The 18,906-nt window shown below is 33.2% G+C and overlaps 1 protein-coding gene across 1 annotated transcript in view; it reads left to right on the top strand.

Moving 5' to 3' along the window:
• Positions 1-215: 215 nt before the first annotated feature.
• Positions 216-18,906, top strand: part of LOC133206047 (TPR repeat-containing protein DDB_G0287407-like) — a 41,054-nt gene continuing 22,363 nt past the window's right edge. The window contains exons 1-17 of the mRNA XM_061341955.1: positions 216-481; positions 657-833; positions 1,653-1,790; positions 1,992-2,030; positions 2,611-2,800; positions 6,506-6,652; positions 8,264-8,490; positions 9,043-9,204; positions 9,471-9,575; positions 9,666-9,733; positions 10,207-10,291; positions 11,126-11,265; positions 12,238-12,300; positions 12,395-12,443; positions 12,865-13,007; positions 14,188-14,353; positions 17,160-17,264. Of these exons, the coding sequence (XP_061197939.1) occupies positions 218-481; positions 657-833; positions 1,653-1,790; positions 1,992-2,030; positions 2,611-2,800; positions 6,506-6,652; positions 8,264-8,490; positions 9,043-9,204; positions 9,471-9,575; positions 9,666-9,733; positions 10,207-10,291; positions 11,126-11,265; positions 12,238-12,300; positions 12,395-12,443; positions 12,865-13,007; positions 14,188-14,353; positions 17,160-17,264 (2,268 nt within the window). The 5' untranslated portion in view covers positions 216-217. The remainder of the gene's footprint in view (positions 482-656; positions 834-1,652; positions 1,791-1,991; positions 2,031-2,610; positions 2,801-6,505; positions 6,653-8,263; positions 8,491-9,042; positions 9,205-9,470; positions 9,576-9,665; positions 9,734-10,206; positions 10,292-11,125; positions 11,266-12,237; positions 12,301-12,394; positions 12,444-12,864; positions 13,008-14,187; positions 14,354-17,159; positions 17,265-18,906) is intronic.

Genomic DNA, 18,906 nt, shown 5'->3' with positions numbered 1-18,906 from the left:
TATTCCACTATACTTCTTTTTTTAAAAAAGGTGAGTCCAGTTTTTTGTTTTTGTTTTGTTTTTTATTTTTAATTTTTTTTTAAATAAATATTTTTTGTATTTCTGTTTGTTTTTTTAATTGGTTTATTTCTCTTTGTCTGTTTTCTTTGGCTTCTAATCTTGGCGTTGCTTGCTTTTGAATAAATAGAGTCGGGCTCAAACTTTGTCATATCTCAGCATGGACGACTTGAAGTTGAAAGATCCTCGGACATGTCGAATTTTCTTTTCTTCTCCATTTGGGGGGATGGAGGGTGAAAGAGAAGAATTAACAAAAAAATACTTTCCCCAAATCCACCATTTTTGTAACAAGTATGGGGTAAACTTTGTCGCTGTAGATATGAGATGGGGTATAACATCGGAAGCTTCTGCCAGCTCTCAAGTGATAAACATTTGTTTAAGAGAGCTAGATCGATCTGACTTTTTTGCGGGATTTTTTGGACAGGTATTAATTACACCAATGCTTTTTTCACATTTCAAGATTATTCATTTTAATCAACAGGTGGAAGTCTTGTTAAATATTATTGGTCATACCAATGGTATCGAATGTAAACATGTGTTTTCCGATCCCGATTTGTTTACTTTAACTCACCGGGAAAGTTTCTTTTTCAAATGATCAGAGGTATGGTTGGCATGGCAGAGATGACAACAGTCTACAAGAAAATTTTGATAATGCAGTTGGCAGATACCCATGGCTGGATAACGTTAGGGACAAAAGTGTCACAGAACTGGAATTTTTACATGGTCATCTCAACAACCCAGGGACATTACCAGCAGTTCTTTGTTTTAGGAATAAAGTAAGTAGAATGTATAACCTGTAAAAAGCAACAGTTTCTGTCTATATCCTCCATCCTGCATTATCAGTACATATAACAGAAATTGTGCATATCCAGGTATCTCCCACAGTATATATCGATCTGCATGTTCATCATAAATTTGATTAAAATTGTGCAGGATATGGCTGCAGTGTTAGCAACTATATATACCCTTTTCCATATCACACTCCATATCAACTGGAGACACCAATATCAGCCACCGGTCCTCTGGCAGACATTGCTGTCTCAGGCTGATCTGGGGTGTAATATGGAAAAGGGTATGTTTTGGTAAATTCAAATTACATATTTAGTATCAGGTAGCATATTATAGGCAAACCAATTCTAGCATAACACTTAATTCTTGAAATAAATAAAGTAAGTTATTGGCATTTTCAAACAGTAATTGCCCTTTTAACACAAAATGCACTTTTAAGATATTCAAGAAAAAAAATAATTAAAAAATATCGTAAATTTTATCTACACTAAAAATTACTGAGCAGAGAGGGCAATTTATAAGTCTAGACATATATTGTAGGCAAGGTACAATACTTTTTTGCTGCATAAATATTTGTTAAAATTTATTATCATATTATATATAAACTCAGTTTCTACGATATTGGTGGTCCCTAATATGGATGTAAAGAATCTCCGTTATAAGGAAATAAAAATTGAGGTCTCAGACACTTCTTCATAATCAATTTTACACAGAACTGTATGTGAATTTATTATTATTGCTGCTGCCTTTTTTGAGTTCTTTAGCATTTTATTAGTATATGCACTGTTTTGTTGATTTTTTTTTAGGAATATGATGACAAAGAGAGGGAGGAGGGTAAAAAGAGAGGAGACAAGAAACAGGTGTTTAAATACTCACCAGAGAGTGAATTATCTACTCAGTTAATGGAGGATCTTAAACAACGCTGCTCTCAGACAAAGGACAAGGTTATACCGTTCAGCTTACTCCATACTTTCAAATAATAAGCATTTCATTCATAGTAAGATATAGGAAATTATAATAAACTCTATCTAACTGCATATAAATAGGTTTAAATTATATGTATATATAAATATGTGTATATATTGAAATTAATTGAAGAGAGAGAGCTAGTATAAACAGATTTTTAGATAATTAGTTTTTTGCAGACTTATGGTGTTCATCTGAGCTATCCTAATCCTCAGGAGGTAATTAAGTATTGTTTTTAATTTTGATATCAAGACAAGCTTTAATTTTGAAATAACACACTAAATATTAAGTTAAGGAGATTCTGTTGACATACATTTTGCATATTAAGTTATCAAGATATTTCATTGTTGGATGCTTATAAAATTCAGTTTCCAATATAAACCTCCATCCCCAGTATACTTGTAAGAAGCAGAGACATGATGTTTAAGTTTATATTCTTCCAACAAAATGAAATACAGGCGTGATGATGCTTCTTTATGATTAAAAAAATGTAATTCAGTGGGATACATGTTGATTAGTTTTTTTTTAGTTATCACTTTAGCAAACTTTTGCATTTCACTGTAGATTTTATTTGATACATGTATGTGTATAATAAAAACATTGCATTCTGAACAAAATTAGAAAATAATTGTTGCACACAAAAGCAACGACATTGTGAGCAGCAGCATTAATACCACTCATAGGGACTAATTAATCAAAGGTTGCACTTATGAATGACATGCAGAAATTTGTACAAAAAAATTGGAAATTCATACTAAACTGCTCTGAGATGTATAATCCAATGGTTGGTATTTACAGGGTGCCAAGATAATATTTGATGCTATATGGAAGTATTTGAATAAGGTCCTACCAAAGCAGCGTTCTGCTGAAACAGAGACCAAGAGAAGTATACTCCTGGCTCAACATGATGCATTCTTGGCCAGCAGACAAAAAATGTATGGAGTGCAAGATGAAAATTTGTCATCTCTTTTGAACCTGATTAACAAAGGTTGGTGAGATTTTTCATTTTCTAAAGACAATAAAGCAGCTCCCTTACCAAAAAAGTATATTGGAAAAAATTTTTTTAAAGTGAAAAAAAGTCAGTTTAGTGGACTTGGGATACAAAGAGTGACCTTCATAATATTTACTTATACGAGGGGCATTTGAGATGTTCTGAGAACTGATTGATAAAATATTAACCGTTAAACGGAAATTACTGAGTTTGATATCATTGGACAGATCACAAAAATATACACATATTGTGACGTCCCTTTGTAAATTTTATTACGTAATAACTCCGAAAATGACGTCAGAATCTCGAATGTCTACCATACTGACCATAAAAATGACGTAACACGATAAAATTTTATAGTCAACATTTGTTCATTACTCAGATGCACGCTAATGGACACAACCACCAATTGGTAGAATGTTAACATAGACTAAAGTCTATCATATGGAGGTTATATTCAGGAGCTCTTATAGTTCTGAGGTGGTTTAAGAGTGTGTCAAACATAGCATGTTATTATCGAATCTCGCGCAAAATATTGGATAAAAAAGACGCTGTTGTGAGAAAAACACAAAGTTTAAAACCACAGTAGAATAGTGGAAAGTGTTACAGAATTTGCTGGCATTAATTCGTCAGGTATTTTAACCAATTATGCGGGAATGATTAAAGCTCAAGAGAGGTTAAGCTAAAGATGTCCCATATTTTCTCGTAAAAACCAAAATGCGCCGGTGTAGTTTTAACCCCACCGTAACTCGATATGTTCGAAAATTTTCAATCATGGAAAATAAATAAGATTATACATGGCAATGAAACTAAGATTTATTTTTTTGAGTCGAAAGTCAAAAGCAATAGTGAGTTTTGGATTGCCGAAGTTGAAATAATATGAAAAAATACGCACAGAAACTTGTCCCGGGGGAGACTTATATACGTCTTATTCGTAAACGGTAAGAGTCCTGACACTCAAGATACATTTGTGGAAAACTGCATTGTTTCACTTCAGTTTTATATAGAATATGTTATGTTTAATATAATGGAGAGCTTCATAATAGACCGAAAATTCAGCTATATCATATAAATAAAAATCTGTTACAAATGCCTAAGATAACATTACCGTGCTTATTAACTAAGTAAAAAATTAAAATGTGGAATTGCTGATTTACGGTACTTTTTTGATAGTCTTACTCTACTTCCATGCAAATTTTCTTTGCAATATCTTTTCAAAGAAGACTTTGACAGCACTTTTTGGATGTTCTCATGTGAACAAAAAACGCGACTTTTCAGTATGCTCAACATTCGAGATTCTGACGTCATTTTTGGAGTTATTACGTCATAAGTATAAGAAAATAACATTCATATAAGTGCAAATTTTTCAGCTCTTTTCATTGGTATCAAACTTATTGACTTCTGTGAAATGGTTAATATTTTAGCAAGCAGTTCTCAGAACTTTTCAAATGCCCCTCGTACCTGGCATTCACTTCTTTCCAATAAGAATGATATGACAGTCATGTTTATCCCAGTCAATGTTATTGTTTTGGTTTATATAGGAAGTTAGAAACACTAAATATGAAATAATTGTGAATGGAATTATCAATTCCAGAAAGATGTAAGGGTTTAATATGGTTTCATCAGCATTAAAGTTCCTCCAAAGTTCATAGTCTTTGATTTATGCATGGGTATATTTTTCCTGTTTGTAACAGTTTTAATCAACACAAGATGCTTTTATACACAATGCTGTGCCTTTTTTCATGAATCTCTCAATAAACTCAGAAGATGCTTTAATATTGACAATAATGATTTTTCATCCATATTCTGGCTTTTGCCCTAAAATAGGACCAAAGTTCTTATCTGGCATTGACAGACTGTTTCTAGAGTCTTCAATGTCTTACAATTCTCAAATGTAGACTCTTTCCAGTTTTTATGTAAAACATTCTGTTCCTTATTTTCCAGAAAAGCACTTTTAAAATTATGCTCAATGTACTCAGAATAATTCAAAATTCCCTTAGAATTTCAATTTCAGATTTTCAATAATTTCAATATTTCAGCTGTTGTATAAAAAGATATAGCTTTCCTGTTTTTAGACAACATAGTTCAGAATGAAAAAGTTACATTTGCAAGTAAAAGTAATTCAGAATTAAATACAACCAACTCAACATTAAATTCAATCAGTGTAATTGACATTGGGTGTATTTTTAACTATATTGTAGATCTGACAATTGCAGTCAGGCATGATGAAAAATCAATTAATTGCACATTGAGGGGATATGATAACACATTTATTAGTGTCTGAGGTGACTTACCTGGGAAGGACAGGTGAAATCAATTGTAATAAAGTCAAATTTCCTTTTATCTGCAGACATTGTGTAGAAAGAATAATTTTCAATTCATTCTAAAAAATTGAATTGTCATTATAACCTTTTTTTAACGTGTAATCATCATATTTTTTTTACAGAAATATGAAAAAATAAATGGGACCTTAAATTTATGTCATTATATGAAGTATTTCATTGTAACAAATTCTATGTATCTGGAGGCCACTGTATTTAGATTTTATTGAAAATATAGCTGAAGGGAGACAACTCTCATTGAGACAAAATGCACACTTGCAGCAGTAGGACCACTGTGGCAATAGGACCACTGTATATTTAAGAAATAAGATATCATTTTTTAGAGTTTCATTGGGATATGACATGAAGTCGGTCACATGTTCAAATTCTATAATGCCCGAAGGGCGTTATAGTAGATTTGATCATGTACCGACTTCATGTCATATCCCAATGAAACTCTAAAAAATGATATTTTATTTCTTATATTTATAGTTTCCTTTTTCATTTGTGTTACAAGGAAAAATAGGCACTATATAGACTTTGTTATGAAAATACAACATAACGTATCTACGACGTCATGTTATGTCACAATCTGAACTTTGCAAATGGCTCGTGCAGTTTGCTTTCCATACGCAAGAAAGTCTGATCATGTGACCAACTGCATGTCATTGAAAATTGAATTTCAATTTAATTAGTATTGTCATATAAGGAAAGACATCGGCAAATGTAAAAATTTATTCTTTAATCATTTTTGTATGTTTGTTAACTCTAATCAGCTTATGTGATAGTAAGGTATCCGTCTGTCTGCTTATCTGTAAAAATATTTCAAAATGTTATTCTTCCTTCAGTTTTTGTCTGATTTCAACAAGAGTTGGTACACAACTAGACTTCACTTGGATACATATTTCTCTTTATCAGTTATTGATTTCATTGAATGGTGTTGCCATGGTCACTCAAAGTAGAAATTTCAGTAAAATTCTTTCAAAATCCTACTCCTCCTACAGTTTTTGTCTGATTTCAATAAAACTTTTTACACAAGTAGATTACACTTAAATACATCATTCTGTTGATTTTTTATTCTGATGAAAGTTATTCCCATGGTTATTAAAAAGAGAAATTTCTGTAAAATTCTTTCAAAATACCGACTTCAAGGCCACAGTAGTCATATTGATATACAGCATCCTCCTGTAGTGTGGATTCACACTTAAAAAAATAAATCATGACATCGTGGGGCTAGGATTGGGTCACAATATGGAGTCCATAGTAGGAGAAATAATTTGAAGAACAGCATTGTCAATGTGCCTCAGGTGAGCATTGTGGCCCATGGGCCTCTTGTTCTAAATTGTGTTTTATGTGACAGAAAAATGGATTCATTTTGCAGAATCTTCAAGTCCACTTTTGGTAACTGGAACCTCAGGATGTGGAAAATCCACCCTTTTGAGTGTGTTTATTTCAAAAGTAAAGTCTGAGTATAAAAGTCAGTTCTGTCTGGTCTATCACTGTGTAGGACATGCAGAGGAAAGCACAGGTAGGTCAGGGTACAGTACCGTGGCTGTTTCTTTTCTGTATATGGACTCATTGGACTGTCAAAAGGAACTTGTACTTTTCCTTTGGAATATGACTCTGAAATATGATTGAACATGTAGCTTTACAGATAGAAAAAAAAGTTTCCTACCACAATTGTAAAGATCTAGCTATTGTGGTGAGATTTTCTGCAATAAGGAAGAAAAAGCAATACTGTAGAATAAAAAAGAAATTATTTAAAAAATGAAGAAATAAAAAAATAAAACAATCATAATGATGCAAACCTTACACACAACACATACAAACACACCCAAAGAAAGAAAGTATAACAGTAATACAGAAATATACTACATGTAACACACACAGAAACAATGAATACAGTAGTTATAAATACTATGTGTCAGTATCTAATTTTTAAACAAAATTTCTTTAGTGCAAAACAGCTATTTTAATTTTTTATGAATAGTAATTACATCTAATTCTAAGTTGTTGAAAAAATTCAAATCGGAAAATTAATCTTTAATTACTTTATCCAGTGAAAAACTTCAGCACAGAACACCACTGGGTCTCCACACACAATACAATTAAAGTTCACTAATGTTTCCAGTCCCAGACAAGCAGGCCTAACACTGGGGATTTATCTACATTTGTCTAACCTTCAGTTGGATCCATTCTAATTAAAATTAGATGTTCAAATCCGCTACCGCTTCTCAAACATCTAACAACATCCCATTCGGGGTCATGTCAGAGCAACCTTTCGATTAGCCAATGAAATCACTGCCTCCAAAATCTTGGCGTATAGTTCGGATGCATTTCTTTCTTCACTGCCAAACCTAAACACCCGAGGACTTTCGTAGTAAACAATATATGCATGACAAAGGCTGTACTGACCGTGCTATGTATGAATGTGATTGGCGGACTATACATTCAATTTATACCAAAATTACTTTAATTCATGGTAAGATAGACTACAGAGCATCAATAACGTTAAGATGTAGCCGTGGAACTAATTTTAGAATCGAATACAGAAGCTCGAATCTGATTGGCCAAGATTTTCATGTTCATTCATAATCAAAAGGTCGCTCTAACGTGACCCCGAATGGGATGTTAGATGTTTGAGAAACAGTAGTGGATTCGGAACATCTAATTTTAATTAGATTGAGTTGGATCAAATTTATAGCTCTCTGGAAGTCTATGGAAAGTGTAATTCCATCATGGCAGGCCTACCACATGCTCTGATCCTAAATGCCAACCAACCAAACACTGTCTCAAATCCTCAGCCCCTAGCTAGCTGGTATACTCAATGCCAAATGCACTAAAATGAAATTACTTCTGTAGAATTCTGACTTAAAAAACAACAGAAATAAACTAGACTCCCTACCAAAAAATATATAGGCCTAAAACAACAAACACCTATACATAAGTCAAGAAAACTATTTTTTCACATCTGTGCTGGAGAAAAATACTATTTACTCCATCAAAATCTACAGATTTAGAATGAATAAAATATATTGCTTAGTAATTTCAGTTTTGTCAAACTTTGGAAAGATTGTGTAGAATAATGGTTTTAATATTAAGTATAACTAAGTGAATTATGATTCCTTTCTATTTCTAGATCCTGGCCAGATTCTGCAGAGGCTTACAGATGAATTTGAGTTTGCTGTTGATGTGATGGAGGGAAGAGAAGAGAAAAACAAGACCAGTAAGAGAGATGTAGAAGATGTGAGAGACATCATTAATCAGTTGTCAGCCAACATCAGTAAAGTCCAGAGTAAAGGCAAACAGTGTATCCTTGTTATTGATGGTGTAGATAAAGTGACCAAGACGTCCAGGACTGAAGAGGTATGCACTCAATCAATGAAATCTAGCTATATACTGGAATGTGAATATTAAATTTGCTCTGACACCAAAAGAGGGACTAGTAAGAGCATTTTTTGCAGTGTCTGTCCTCAGTATATATGACTACTGGTACTTCAGAGTGATGTCTTTTATGTGAATCTATAGTGTGGTTCTTTTAAGATGTGGACACTGATGCATAAATTTCCATGTTTACAGAAGTTTCTCAAAACATTTCTTATTCAATTAATGTACTGTTATACTGATATGGTATTATGTGCAACCAAGCACAAATAGGAAGAGAGTCTTTTTAAGTGTTAGTTTCAAAATTATACTCTGTAATTTATTTATGAAAGAAAATATGCATAAGCCCTTTTAATGGATATGTAAAAAGTGAACCAGACTACTTCACAAATGAATTGCAATTAATTTCTGAAGAAAATCTATACTTTAGACAAAATGAAACAATTGTAGTTGTTTTGATAAAGTTAACTTTAATACTTTTGCTTTTGTTGATAAATATAAGCTACTATTTTTATATTTGACTTTTTTTTACAGGTTTTGTTCTGGCTTCCGAGAAACCTCCCAGGAGGAACAATAATGATTGTGTCAGCAAATTCCTCCGAATCTGATATTATAGAGGAACTTGTCACCAACAGATCTTTTGATAAGTTGGAAATTCAAGAGTTATCTGAGGAAATGAGACAGGAAATCTCTGTGGTCAGTAACAACCAAACTTTGTGAAGCCTGGATCTTTATATACCCCCTCATTTTCCTTTGTATTTATCAGAATTATAATCTCTATTATAGTTATAGCTAAGTCTCTTTTCAAAGAAAACAAAAGAGGAAAAAAAATGAAAATGGTTAAAATGAACCATCTTAAAGAATCTTATTATGTGGTAAATGTAATATTTTCTTACAGTGTTGTCAGTATCTTTCAAATTGATACTATTAATTTATGTTGATGTTTTCTTTAATCATTCTAGAAAATGTTGATGGAAGTTGGCAAAGAGTTATCTCCCTCTCAGATGAGGAAAATTAGAGAGTCCAGTGCAGCCAAAAATCCACTCTACCTAAAAGTCTTACTAAATGTAAGTTGTACACAGCCAATATCAATTCAATATGAATTTCTACAAATGTTTACTGTAAAACTTCTTTGCCTTGTTACTTTTGTTTTACAGGAGCTGATTGTGTTTGGGTATTTTCGTCTCCTTGATGAGAAAATTGACTCTTTGTTGAAAAGTGGAAGGTAATGAACTGAGTTTTGAGTTGAGAATTTAATATGATGAGAAAAATTATTATGATGAGAAAAAAAGAAATTCATAAACAGTATGTAGCAAAAAAAAATTAGAATTTTTGAAATAAATCTATTTGTGGTGTCCATTGGGGGGGTGGGGGGGGGGGGTGGGGGGGGGGGTAAAGAGCAAGGTATTAATTTAGTGATCTAAATTGACTTATTCCTCTCTGCCTTCAGATTCAGAACTGCATATTAATCATTGGGGGACAAAAAAATGACAAGCAATAATTATGTTCTGAAAATAATTCTCCTGATCAGGTCTCTATTTGTGAATTATAAATATTATAATGTTTTAATTTTAATAATGTCCAAAAGAAAACATCTTCCTTGTACATCTTTCACCTGAGTTGGGGATCAGTTAGTCCTAGCTGCTTCTGATATCATGGGGAATGCTTAGTTGATCTTGTTGCAATACTTTCTTGCAGTGTTGATGAATTGTTTGAAAAAGTCTTGGAAAGATTAGAAGCAGACTACAGAGGGACTGAATTAGAAGGAAATTTAGTAGAACAGGTAACTTTTCAGAAAAGGTGGATTTATTTTGAAGTGACTTTTTCATATTAAAATTTTTAATTCCTACAATTTATTTTTTACCCATTTTACAACTCTTCAAATATGTTTGTTAATTTTTATTTCTTTCATCTCAAATTAGATCATCATACTCTTGTATTCAAATATATATATGTTAATATGTATAATCAGGAATTCATGTGTTTCCTGAATATTTTTAGGAAATATCTGACTATTTATTCTTATGCTTATGCTTATGTTGATGCACTATTATTTCAAAGAAAATTAAAGAAAGACAACTAAACTTTGTGTAAACATATTTTTAAAAAATTCCTTGTAATATTGAAACATGAGGTATGTCTTAAGCTTTGTCTTAAGATTTCTAATACTGAATTAAGATAGTTTTGTGAAACAGCAGTGACAAATCTTATGATTGTCATAAGTCAGATCTTAAGATGATCTTAAGAGCTATCTTAATTAGGACAAATCCTACTATAGTTTTGTGAAACCCGGCCCAGAATTGGAAATTAATCTATGATGAAAGTTAGCTTTGTAGAAAAAATTAAAGTGCTATTTTAAAAGCATGCATACTAGTATTTGTACACTCATTGAATATTTTAATACATATGTATAGCCATCCTGTAGTTTAGTAAAAATATGTAAAATTGGCTAAAAGTTTCAGTAAATACAAGAATTTCCTAGTCTATTCAGTAATTGCATGTATTTCCTAAATCAGCTGCCAGTGATTACATTTATTTACCAAACAGTTTAGGAAATACATGAAATTTCTGATTTCCCATATTTACTGTAATATATATACTGCTATTTTTTTTTCAGGTGACCAGTGTTATCTGCCTGTCTAGACAGGGGATGTCTGAAGCAGAACTAACAGACATGTTCTCACTCCCCTCTCATGTTTGGTCACCATTTTTCTTTTCTGTGGAAAAATACTTCATTGACCAAAGGGGTCTTATCCAGTAAGAAAGGAGGATTACTTTCATTATAAAGTTCATTAAGAATTAATGACATGCACTGGCTCTTGACCTATTGTATAGCTTATTAACAGATCTCAGGCATGCCCTAATATTTGCAATAGCACAAATTTTTAAAAAAAAAAGTACATAAGGGACACTTGGATGTAAAACTTTGAAGTAAGTTTTGACATTATATTAACTCTGATTAAATTAAAATCAATAGGCACAATCTTAAAAAAAATATATAAAACAATGATGATTTAAATTATGATTTAATATTTTTATGGCATGCATTGAATCCACTCTTGTTCAGTGTTTAGAATTTTGTTTGCCTTTTCTTTTTCCTAAGTTTAATTGCAATCAAATAAACAAATAAAATGGGAAGTTGTAGCATACAGATTGAATGTGCAGCAAAATTTTAATTATATGAAAGTGTCCAAGAATTTGATCTGTACCCTCGAAATATATAAAATTACCAGTAAAAATTAATCACACTTTTTTTTTCACATCCTTAACATATAGAAATTATCTATGAGAAAATTTGCAGAATAACTGTGCAATTTTGTAAGATAATTTCTTTTTGGAACTCAAAAATATCTGTATGGACTTTATGAAGTAAAACATGTTATACACGAATAAAGTACTAATGTAGCATATTGTTTCCAGTACATTTTGAACTACAGTATGTTAACTGGATAATTTTTTGATAAAAAAGGAAGAATTAATTTATTGATTAATTTTTTTCATCAAATTTTAAAAAAGTTCAAGTCCCTGGAGTACTTTCTGTACTTTGATTTCTTTAAATAAAAAGGATAAGGCAGCATGCTTTGGCTTTGCAAGCTTCCTCTGAATTTTCTGAATTTGTTTTAGCATATTTGCATGAACAATCAAGATTGTAGATATTTGACATGAATGACATGTACTATATTCTGCTTCACACCTATCACAATTCATTTGTTATTTTTTTAATTCAAGGTTTGGGTTTCGGGAATTTAAGGATGCAGTCAAAAGAAAATACTTAGCAGATGAAAACTCGAGGTATTAACACTTAAGTAAAAAAAAAATAAGAATTTGTTTTAACTATATTTACATCACAATTACTAAACATTCTCACTGTTATTTCATATTGCAGGAAAAAGTACGTGCAGTGCATAGCTGATTATTTTGAGGATCAAAAACAGGCAAGAGCTTGAAGTTTTTACAAAAATGTTAAAAAGTGTAGTGTAATTGATTTAATTTAATTTTTGAAAATTTTTCTCTTTTGCAATATATTCATGTCACGTGAATTAAACATATAAATGATGTATTTCAATAAGGAGATTTTTTGATAAGTTTAATCTCAGTAATGGTAGAACTGAATTTGAATTGTTGATCATCATTTCTGAGACAGAATTAATTATTTACCATTGTCGAAAATCTGGGAAGGTTTTTTAGAAGTGGGTATTGGGATGTTTTTGAACATCTGTTTTCTTTAATAGGACCCAAAAACCTCCTGCGTGTGTTAATTTATGATGGCCCAATATATATATTGGTCCATTATAACATATAATATACCCGTAAGTATCTATTGGTTGATTTTGTTTTTGTTTTTTTTTTTTTCAGAAACTATCAAAGCTACACTCGGTGAAGAATAATGAGCTCACAAGAATATCTGTAGAACTGCCATTTGCATATCATACCTTACGTGATACAGAAAAATTAGGAGCGACTTTGTCAGACTTGTCTGTGCTGAGTTATCTGATAGAGTGAGTATAACAGGAATTTCAACAGTGAACCAAAGGCACAGAAATAAACTAATGCATGTATCTTTCCTTTCTATCAGTGATATTCAAAATTGAAAGTAGACTTATTTATTTACTTGCTTATCTATGGATAAAGAGTAATTTTGACAATTTATGAAGTATTTTCATAACCTACACTGAAAAACTTTGACATATGTCAGGTGCCCTTTGTTAATCTTCTGCTTGTATTTGTTAATTGGTATGTCAAGTTCATTATGAATACAGTTGAACTTCATTATCTCGAAGACCAATATCTGGAATATCAGGGATATGTCGAAGTGTGGTGGCAGCCCAACCACTCTTTCATTATGTTTTTTCACCCTTGTTATCTAGAATTCTCAGATACAGTTTATCGCGAAGTTTTATCTTGGTCCTATCAAGTTTGAGATATCTGAGAATTAGACTGTAGATTATAATGATATTTAAGGCAAATGAGGAAAATATTTCTAGGATGTATGAATGTTAAGTAATCATGGAAATTTTATACCACAGAGAGTGAAGATTTGCAAGTGGGGGAATTGTTTTATTAGTCACCTACTGGTGAAACCGGAGGGGACAAGAGGTTTCCTCCTCGTCTGTCTTTCTGTGTGTCTGTTCCTCTTTGTGTCTGTTAGTCCATCCCACTTAGTTTTCTGCACTTTTTAAAACAATTTCAGATATTGAGCTGATTTTTGGTATGTTATAAGTGTGCCTTGATGAGTTACAGATAAAGTTTGCAAATTCTTCAAAGATTTTGACAGAATTACAGCCTTTTTTATTTTTAAGGGGAGCCAGATTACTCTTGCTGGTAGGGGACTAGTATTGCTTATGCAATACTCTCAGAATGCTTTTTTTCTATTGGTCTTTCTGCCTGAGTCTTCATTTCAGTTTTGGCAACGATTATGTATCATGGAGTCATAACATTTGGCATGGTGAACTTACCTAGAACTTTATATCAAGATACATTCATAATCACACATATATCAATAAAGCTTATATTATTTGCAGTTGGTTAATATTACATCAGGAAAAAATTGTATCTCATCATTTAATGGAAATGTTTTTTGAGGACATTAAGGTTTTAAAACTTGAGTTAAGTACTTTTCTAGCTGCCTGGTTTTCATGTATACTCTTCTCATTTGAAAAAAAGTGTGATTTTTTTCAGAGGAGAAAGGTACATAACAGAGGTGTATGACCTGTGGGAGTCCACTGGTTACACTTGGAGTGAGATCACAGGAAAGTATCTGGCAGCAGTGGATCTACAAGTAGCAGACCTGTATATAAAGAAACAGGAAGAGGGCAGTGTTGATCAGGAGAGCCCCGGCCTTATGGTTAGTAATGGACTTGCATGATTTTTAGCTTCCTTGAGCTGAAAGATCAAATTGGTCAGCTTGTGTGACCTGTCAGTTGTGTGGTTGTTAATTTGCACACCTTCAAGTTCTCCTAAAAAAGCACAGGTGCAAATTTAAGAAAAGGATCATATGAATATAAATTAGCAATTAAAGCACATCAGGAAAAATAATGAGCAATAGTTAGCAATTTTTTAATCCTACAGCATTCTATTTATCTATATAAATTCTTTTTACCAAAATTATGCAATTACTAAATTTCTCAGCCATGTGAATTTTCATTTTTAAGGAATGGTCTTATATAAACTCTAAAGAAGAAGAGTTTTCCTATTTTATGTCAAAATTTGACAGCACAGTAAATTTTGGTTATAGTGAAGTCCTGGGGACCTGTGAATTTACTTCGCTATCTCCATTAAGTATACATAGGGAATTTGCAATAGTCATGTTTTCCTTCAAGTATTACTACTGAATATGTTAGGGAAGCAATTATAACAAAAACATACATTGGATAACTAAGGTTTTATTATGAATTGAATTTTATATACAAATACCAGTACTTAACAAAAATAAAGTCAGTTCAATATATCAGATTTTGAGATCTTTGAAAATTTGTTATAAAAGATGTAAATTACATTATTTTAAACCTCTACGGGACTTGATATAAATCAGTTTGCTATTCGCTGATTTATTTGTAAGTCATGAATTGTGCTATAGAGTTCCATCTTTAGGTCATGAATAAATGAATGAATGGTATACTAAATGTTTCATGTGTAGTTGTTGAATAATTGCTGTAAGAAATCTATCTGTAGGTCATGAACAAGTGTTGTAGGTGTCTCATCTGTAGGTCATGAACAAGTGTTTTAGGTGTCTCATCTGTAGGTCATGAACAAGTGTTGTAGATGTCTCATCTGTAGGTCATGAACAAATGTTGTAGGTGTCTCACCTGTAGGTCATGAACAAATGTTGTAGGTGTCTCACCTGTAGGTCATGAACAAATGTTGTAGGTGTCTCATCTGTAGGTCATGAACAAGTGTTGTAGATGTCTCACCTGTAGGTCATGAACAAATGTTGTAGGTGTCTCATCTGTAGGTCATGAACAAGTGTTGTAGGTGTCTCATCTGTAGGTCATGAACAAGTGTTGTAGGTGTCTCAACTGTAGGTCATGAACAAATGTTGTAGGTGTCTCATCTGTAGGTCATGAACAAATGTTGTAGGTGTCTCACCTGTAGGTCATGAACAAATGTTGAAAGTGTCTCATCTGTAGGTCATGAACAAGTGTTGTAGATGTCTCATCTGTAGGTCATGAACAAATGCTGTAGGTGTCTCATCTGTAGGTCATGAACAAGTGTTGTAGGTGTCTCACCTGTAGGTCATGAACAAGTGTTGTAGGTGTCTCACCTGTAAGTCATGAACAAGTGTTGTAGATGTCCTACCTGTAGGTCATGAACAACTGTTGTAGATGTCTCACCTGTAGGTCATGATCAAGTGTTGTAGGTGTCTCACTTGTAGGTCATGAACAAGTGTTGTAGATGTCTCACCTGTAGGTCATGAACAAATGTTGTAGGTGTCTCACCTGTAAGTCATGAACAAGTGTTGTAGGTGTCTCACCTGTAGGCCATGAACAAGTGTTGTAGATGTCTCACCTGTAGGTCATGAATAAGTGTTGTAGGTGTCTCACCTGTAGGTCATGAACAAATGTTGAAGATGTCTCACCTGTAGGTAATGAACAAGTTTTGTAGGTGTCTCACCTGTAGGTCATGAACAAGTGTTGTAGGTGTCTCACCTGTAGGTCATGAACAAGTGTTGTAGGTGTCTCACCTGTAGGTCATGAACAAGTGTTGTAGGTGTTTCACCTGTAGGTGTTGAACAAGTGTTGTAGGTGTCTCACCTGTAGGTCATGAACAAGTGTTGTAGGTGTCTCACCTGTAGGTCATGAACAAGTGTTGTAGATGTCTCACCTGTAGGTCATGAACGAGTGTTGTAGGTGTCTCACCTGTAAGTCATGAACAATTGTTGTGGGTTTACCATTTATAGGTCATAAAACAAGTGCTGTAGATTTTCCATCTTTAGGTCATGAACAAGTGCTATAGGTTTTCCTTCTGTAGGTCATGAACAACTGTTTATGTTTACAATCTGTAGGTCATGAACAAGTGATATAGGTCATATGTAGGTCATGAATAAGTGCCATAGGAGTTCCATCTGTAGGTCATGAACAAGTATTGTTGTGGTTGCATCAGTAGGTCATGAACAAGTGCTATATGTGTTCCATATGTAGGTCATGAACAAGTGATGGAGTTCCATCTGAACAAGTGCTTTAGGTGACTTAGCCATAGGTCATGAACAAGTGCTGTTTGGTGTACTATTTATAGGTCATGAACAAAGGCTATAGATGTTCCATATGTAGTTCATGAATAAGTGCAGTAGGTATTCCGTATGTAGATCTTGAAAGGCCATGAACAAGTTCTGTAGGTATTCCACCTAATTGTCATGAACAGCTATTTATGTGTTTCATCTATAGGTCATGAACAAGAACTATAGGTGTTGTATTATGTAGGTCATGAACAAGTACTGTAGGTGTTTCATCTGTAGGTATGAACAAGTCCTTAAGTTTTTCATCTGTAGATTATAAACAAATGATAAAGATGTTTCCATTTATCATCTCATATTTTAGTGCATAAAATACAGAGAAAAGAATAAATTCACCTTTATGATTTATATAACCTTTATTAATGTATAACATGTACTTTTGATTTGGAAATCAAACCTGTTATCCATTTTTTTTCCCAAGGTCATAGATGATCTCTGGAATGTAAACACCTTGCTTAAATATGTCCATTATTTTGATGGATGTGAAAAAATTTTGGAGAGGATTTTGGACATTAATGAAAAAAATGTAAGTACAACAGCACTAATAAATATTTTTTGTAAATATTGAAAGCTCTATGTTCACATAATACCACAGTTTTCAATTGAGATATGTCACTTGTTTTACAATATAGCTTGTTAGAATTTCAGTTTCTACATAAGAAAAAGAAATCAACTTTTTTTTTAAAGAATTTTTACCAAGTAATTCCAAGAAATCATAAAAAGTTTTTAAAAATCAACAAATTTGATCATATCAAATGTTATTGTGCAAACAAGTGTTATAACCCTCAATAAAGATGTTTTGATGAGTAAATAATTGAAAATGTACTTATTAATTAATGTGTTCTGTAATGTGAATTTATAATGTGAATCTATCCTCCAATGGACCAACAATGAAACATGTGGCCCAGCGTTTCCCAATCAGACACATGTTTTACTGACTAGGAGGCATGTGATCTTATGGAGATTTTAGCTCACCTGAGCTGAAAGTTCAAGTGAGCTTTTCTGATCACATTTTGTCCATCGTCCGTCTGTCTGTCCATCTGTAAACTTTTCACTTAATGGTTTGGGCCATGGATATTGGCCTGAATAGCTCAATTAGTGGAGCACCTGACTTGTGATGCAGGAGTCCCAGGTACCATTCCAAGTCCAGTCATACATTTTCTCCTTTCTTGTTACACATGTAATACATACATGCCTGTCTCTTCTTTGTGCAAATTTATGTCAGTGGCAGTACTCTACATACATCTCAGTACTCTCTGTGTCAGTGGCAGTACTCTACATACATCTCAGTGCTTTCTTTGTCCATGGCAGAACTCTACATACATCTAAGTGTTCTCTATGTCAGTGGCAGTACTCTCTGTGTCAGTGGCAGTACTCTTCATACATCTCAGTACTCTCAGTGTCAGTACTCTAAGTACATCTCAGTGATCTCTTTGTCCATGGCAGAACTCTACATACATCTCAGGGATCTCTATGTCAGTGGCAGTACTCTCTGTGTCAGCGGCAGTACTCTACATACATCTCAGTGCTCTCTTTGTCAGTTGTGTACTCTCAATGTCAGTTGCAGTACTCTACATACATCTCAGAACTCTCTATGTCTGTGGCAGTACTCTACATACATCTCCGTGCTTTCTATGTCAGTAGCAGTACTCTACCTACATATCAGTGCTCTCTATGTCAGTGACAGTACTCTACCTACATCTCAGTGCTCTCTTTGTCCATGGCAGTACTCTACATACATCTCAGTGCTCTCTTTGTCCATGGCAGTACTCTACATACATCTCATTGATCTCTTTGTCCATGGCAGAACTCTACATACATCTCAGTGATCTCTATGTCAGTGGCAGTACTCTCTATATCATTGGCAGTACTCTGCCTACATCTCAGTGCTCTCTATGTCAGTGGCAGTACTCTACCTACATCTCAGTGCTCTCTTTGTCAGTGACAGTACTCTACATACATCTCAGTACTCTCTATGTCAGTGGCAGTACTCTACCTACATTTCAGTGCTCTCTATGTCAGTGGCAGTACTCTACCTACATCTCAGTGCTCTCTATGTCAGTGGCAGTACTCTACCTTCATCTCAGTGCTCTCTATGTCAGTGACAGTACTCTACCTACATATCAGTGCTCTCTATGTCAGTGACAGTACTCTACCTACATCTCAGT

Source organism: Saccostrea echinata, unplaced genomic scaffold, assembly GCF_033153115.1.
Source record: "Saccostrea echinata isolate AGI-Se365-2 ecotype Australia unplaced genomic scaffold, CSIRO_AGI_Sech_v1 ptg000054l, whole genome shotgun sequence".
Lineage (NCBI taxonomy): Eukaryota > Metazoa > Mollusca > Bivalvia > Ostreida > Ostreidae > Saccostrea > Saccostrea echinata.
The sequence above is the reverse complement of the archived record's forward strand: the minus strand, read 5'-3'. Positions and strand labels throughout refer to the sequence as shown.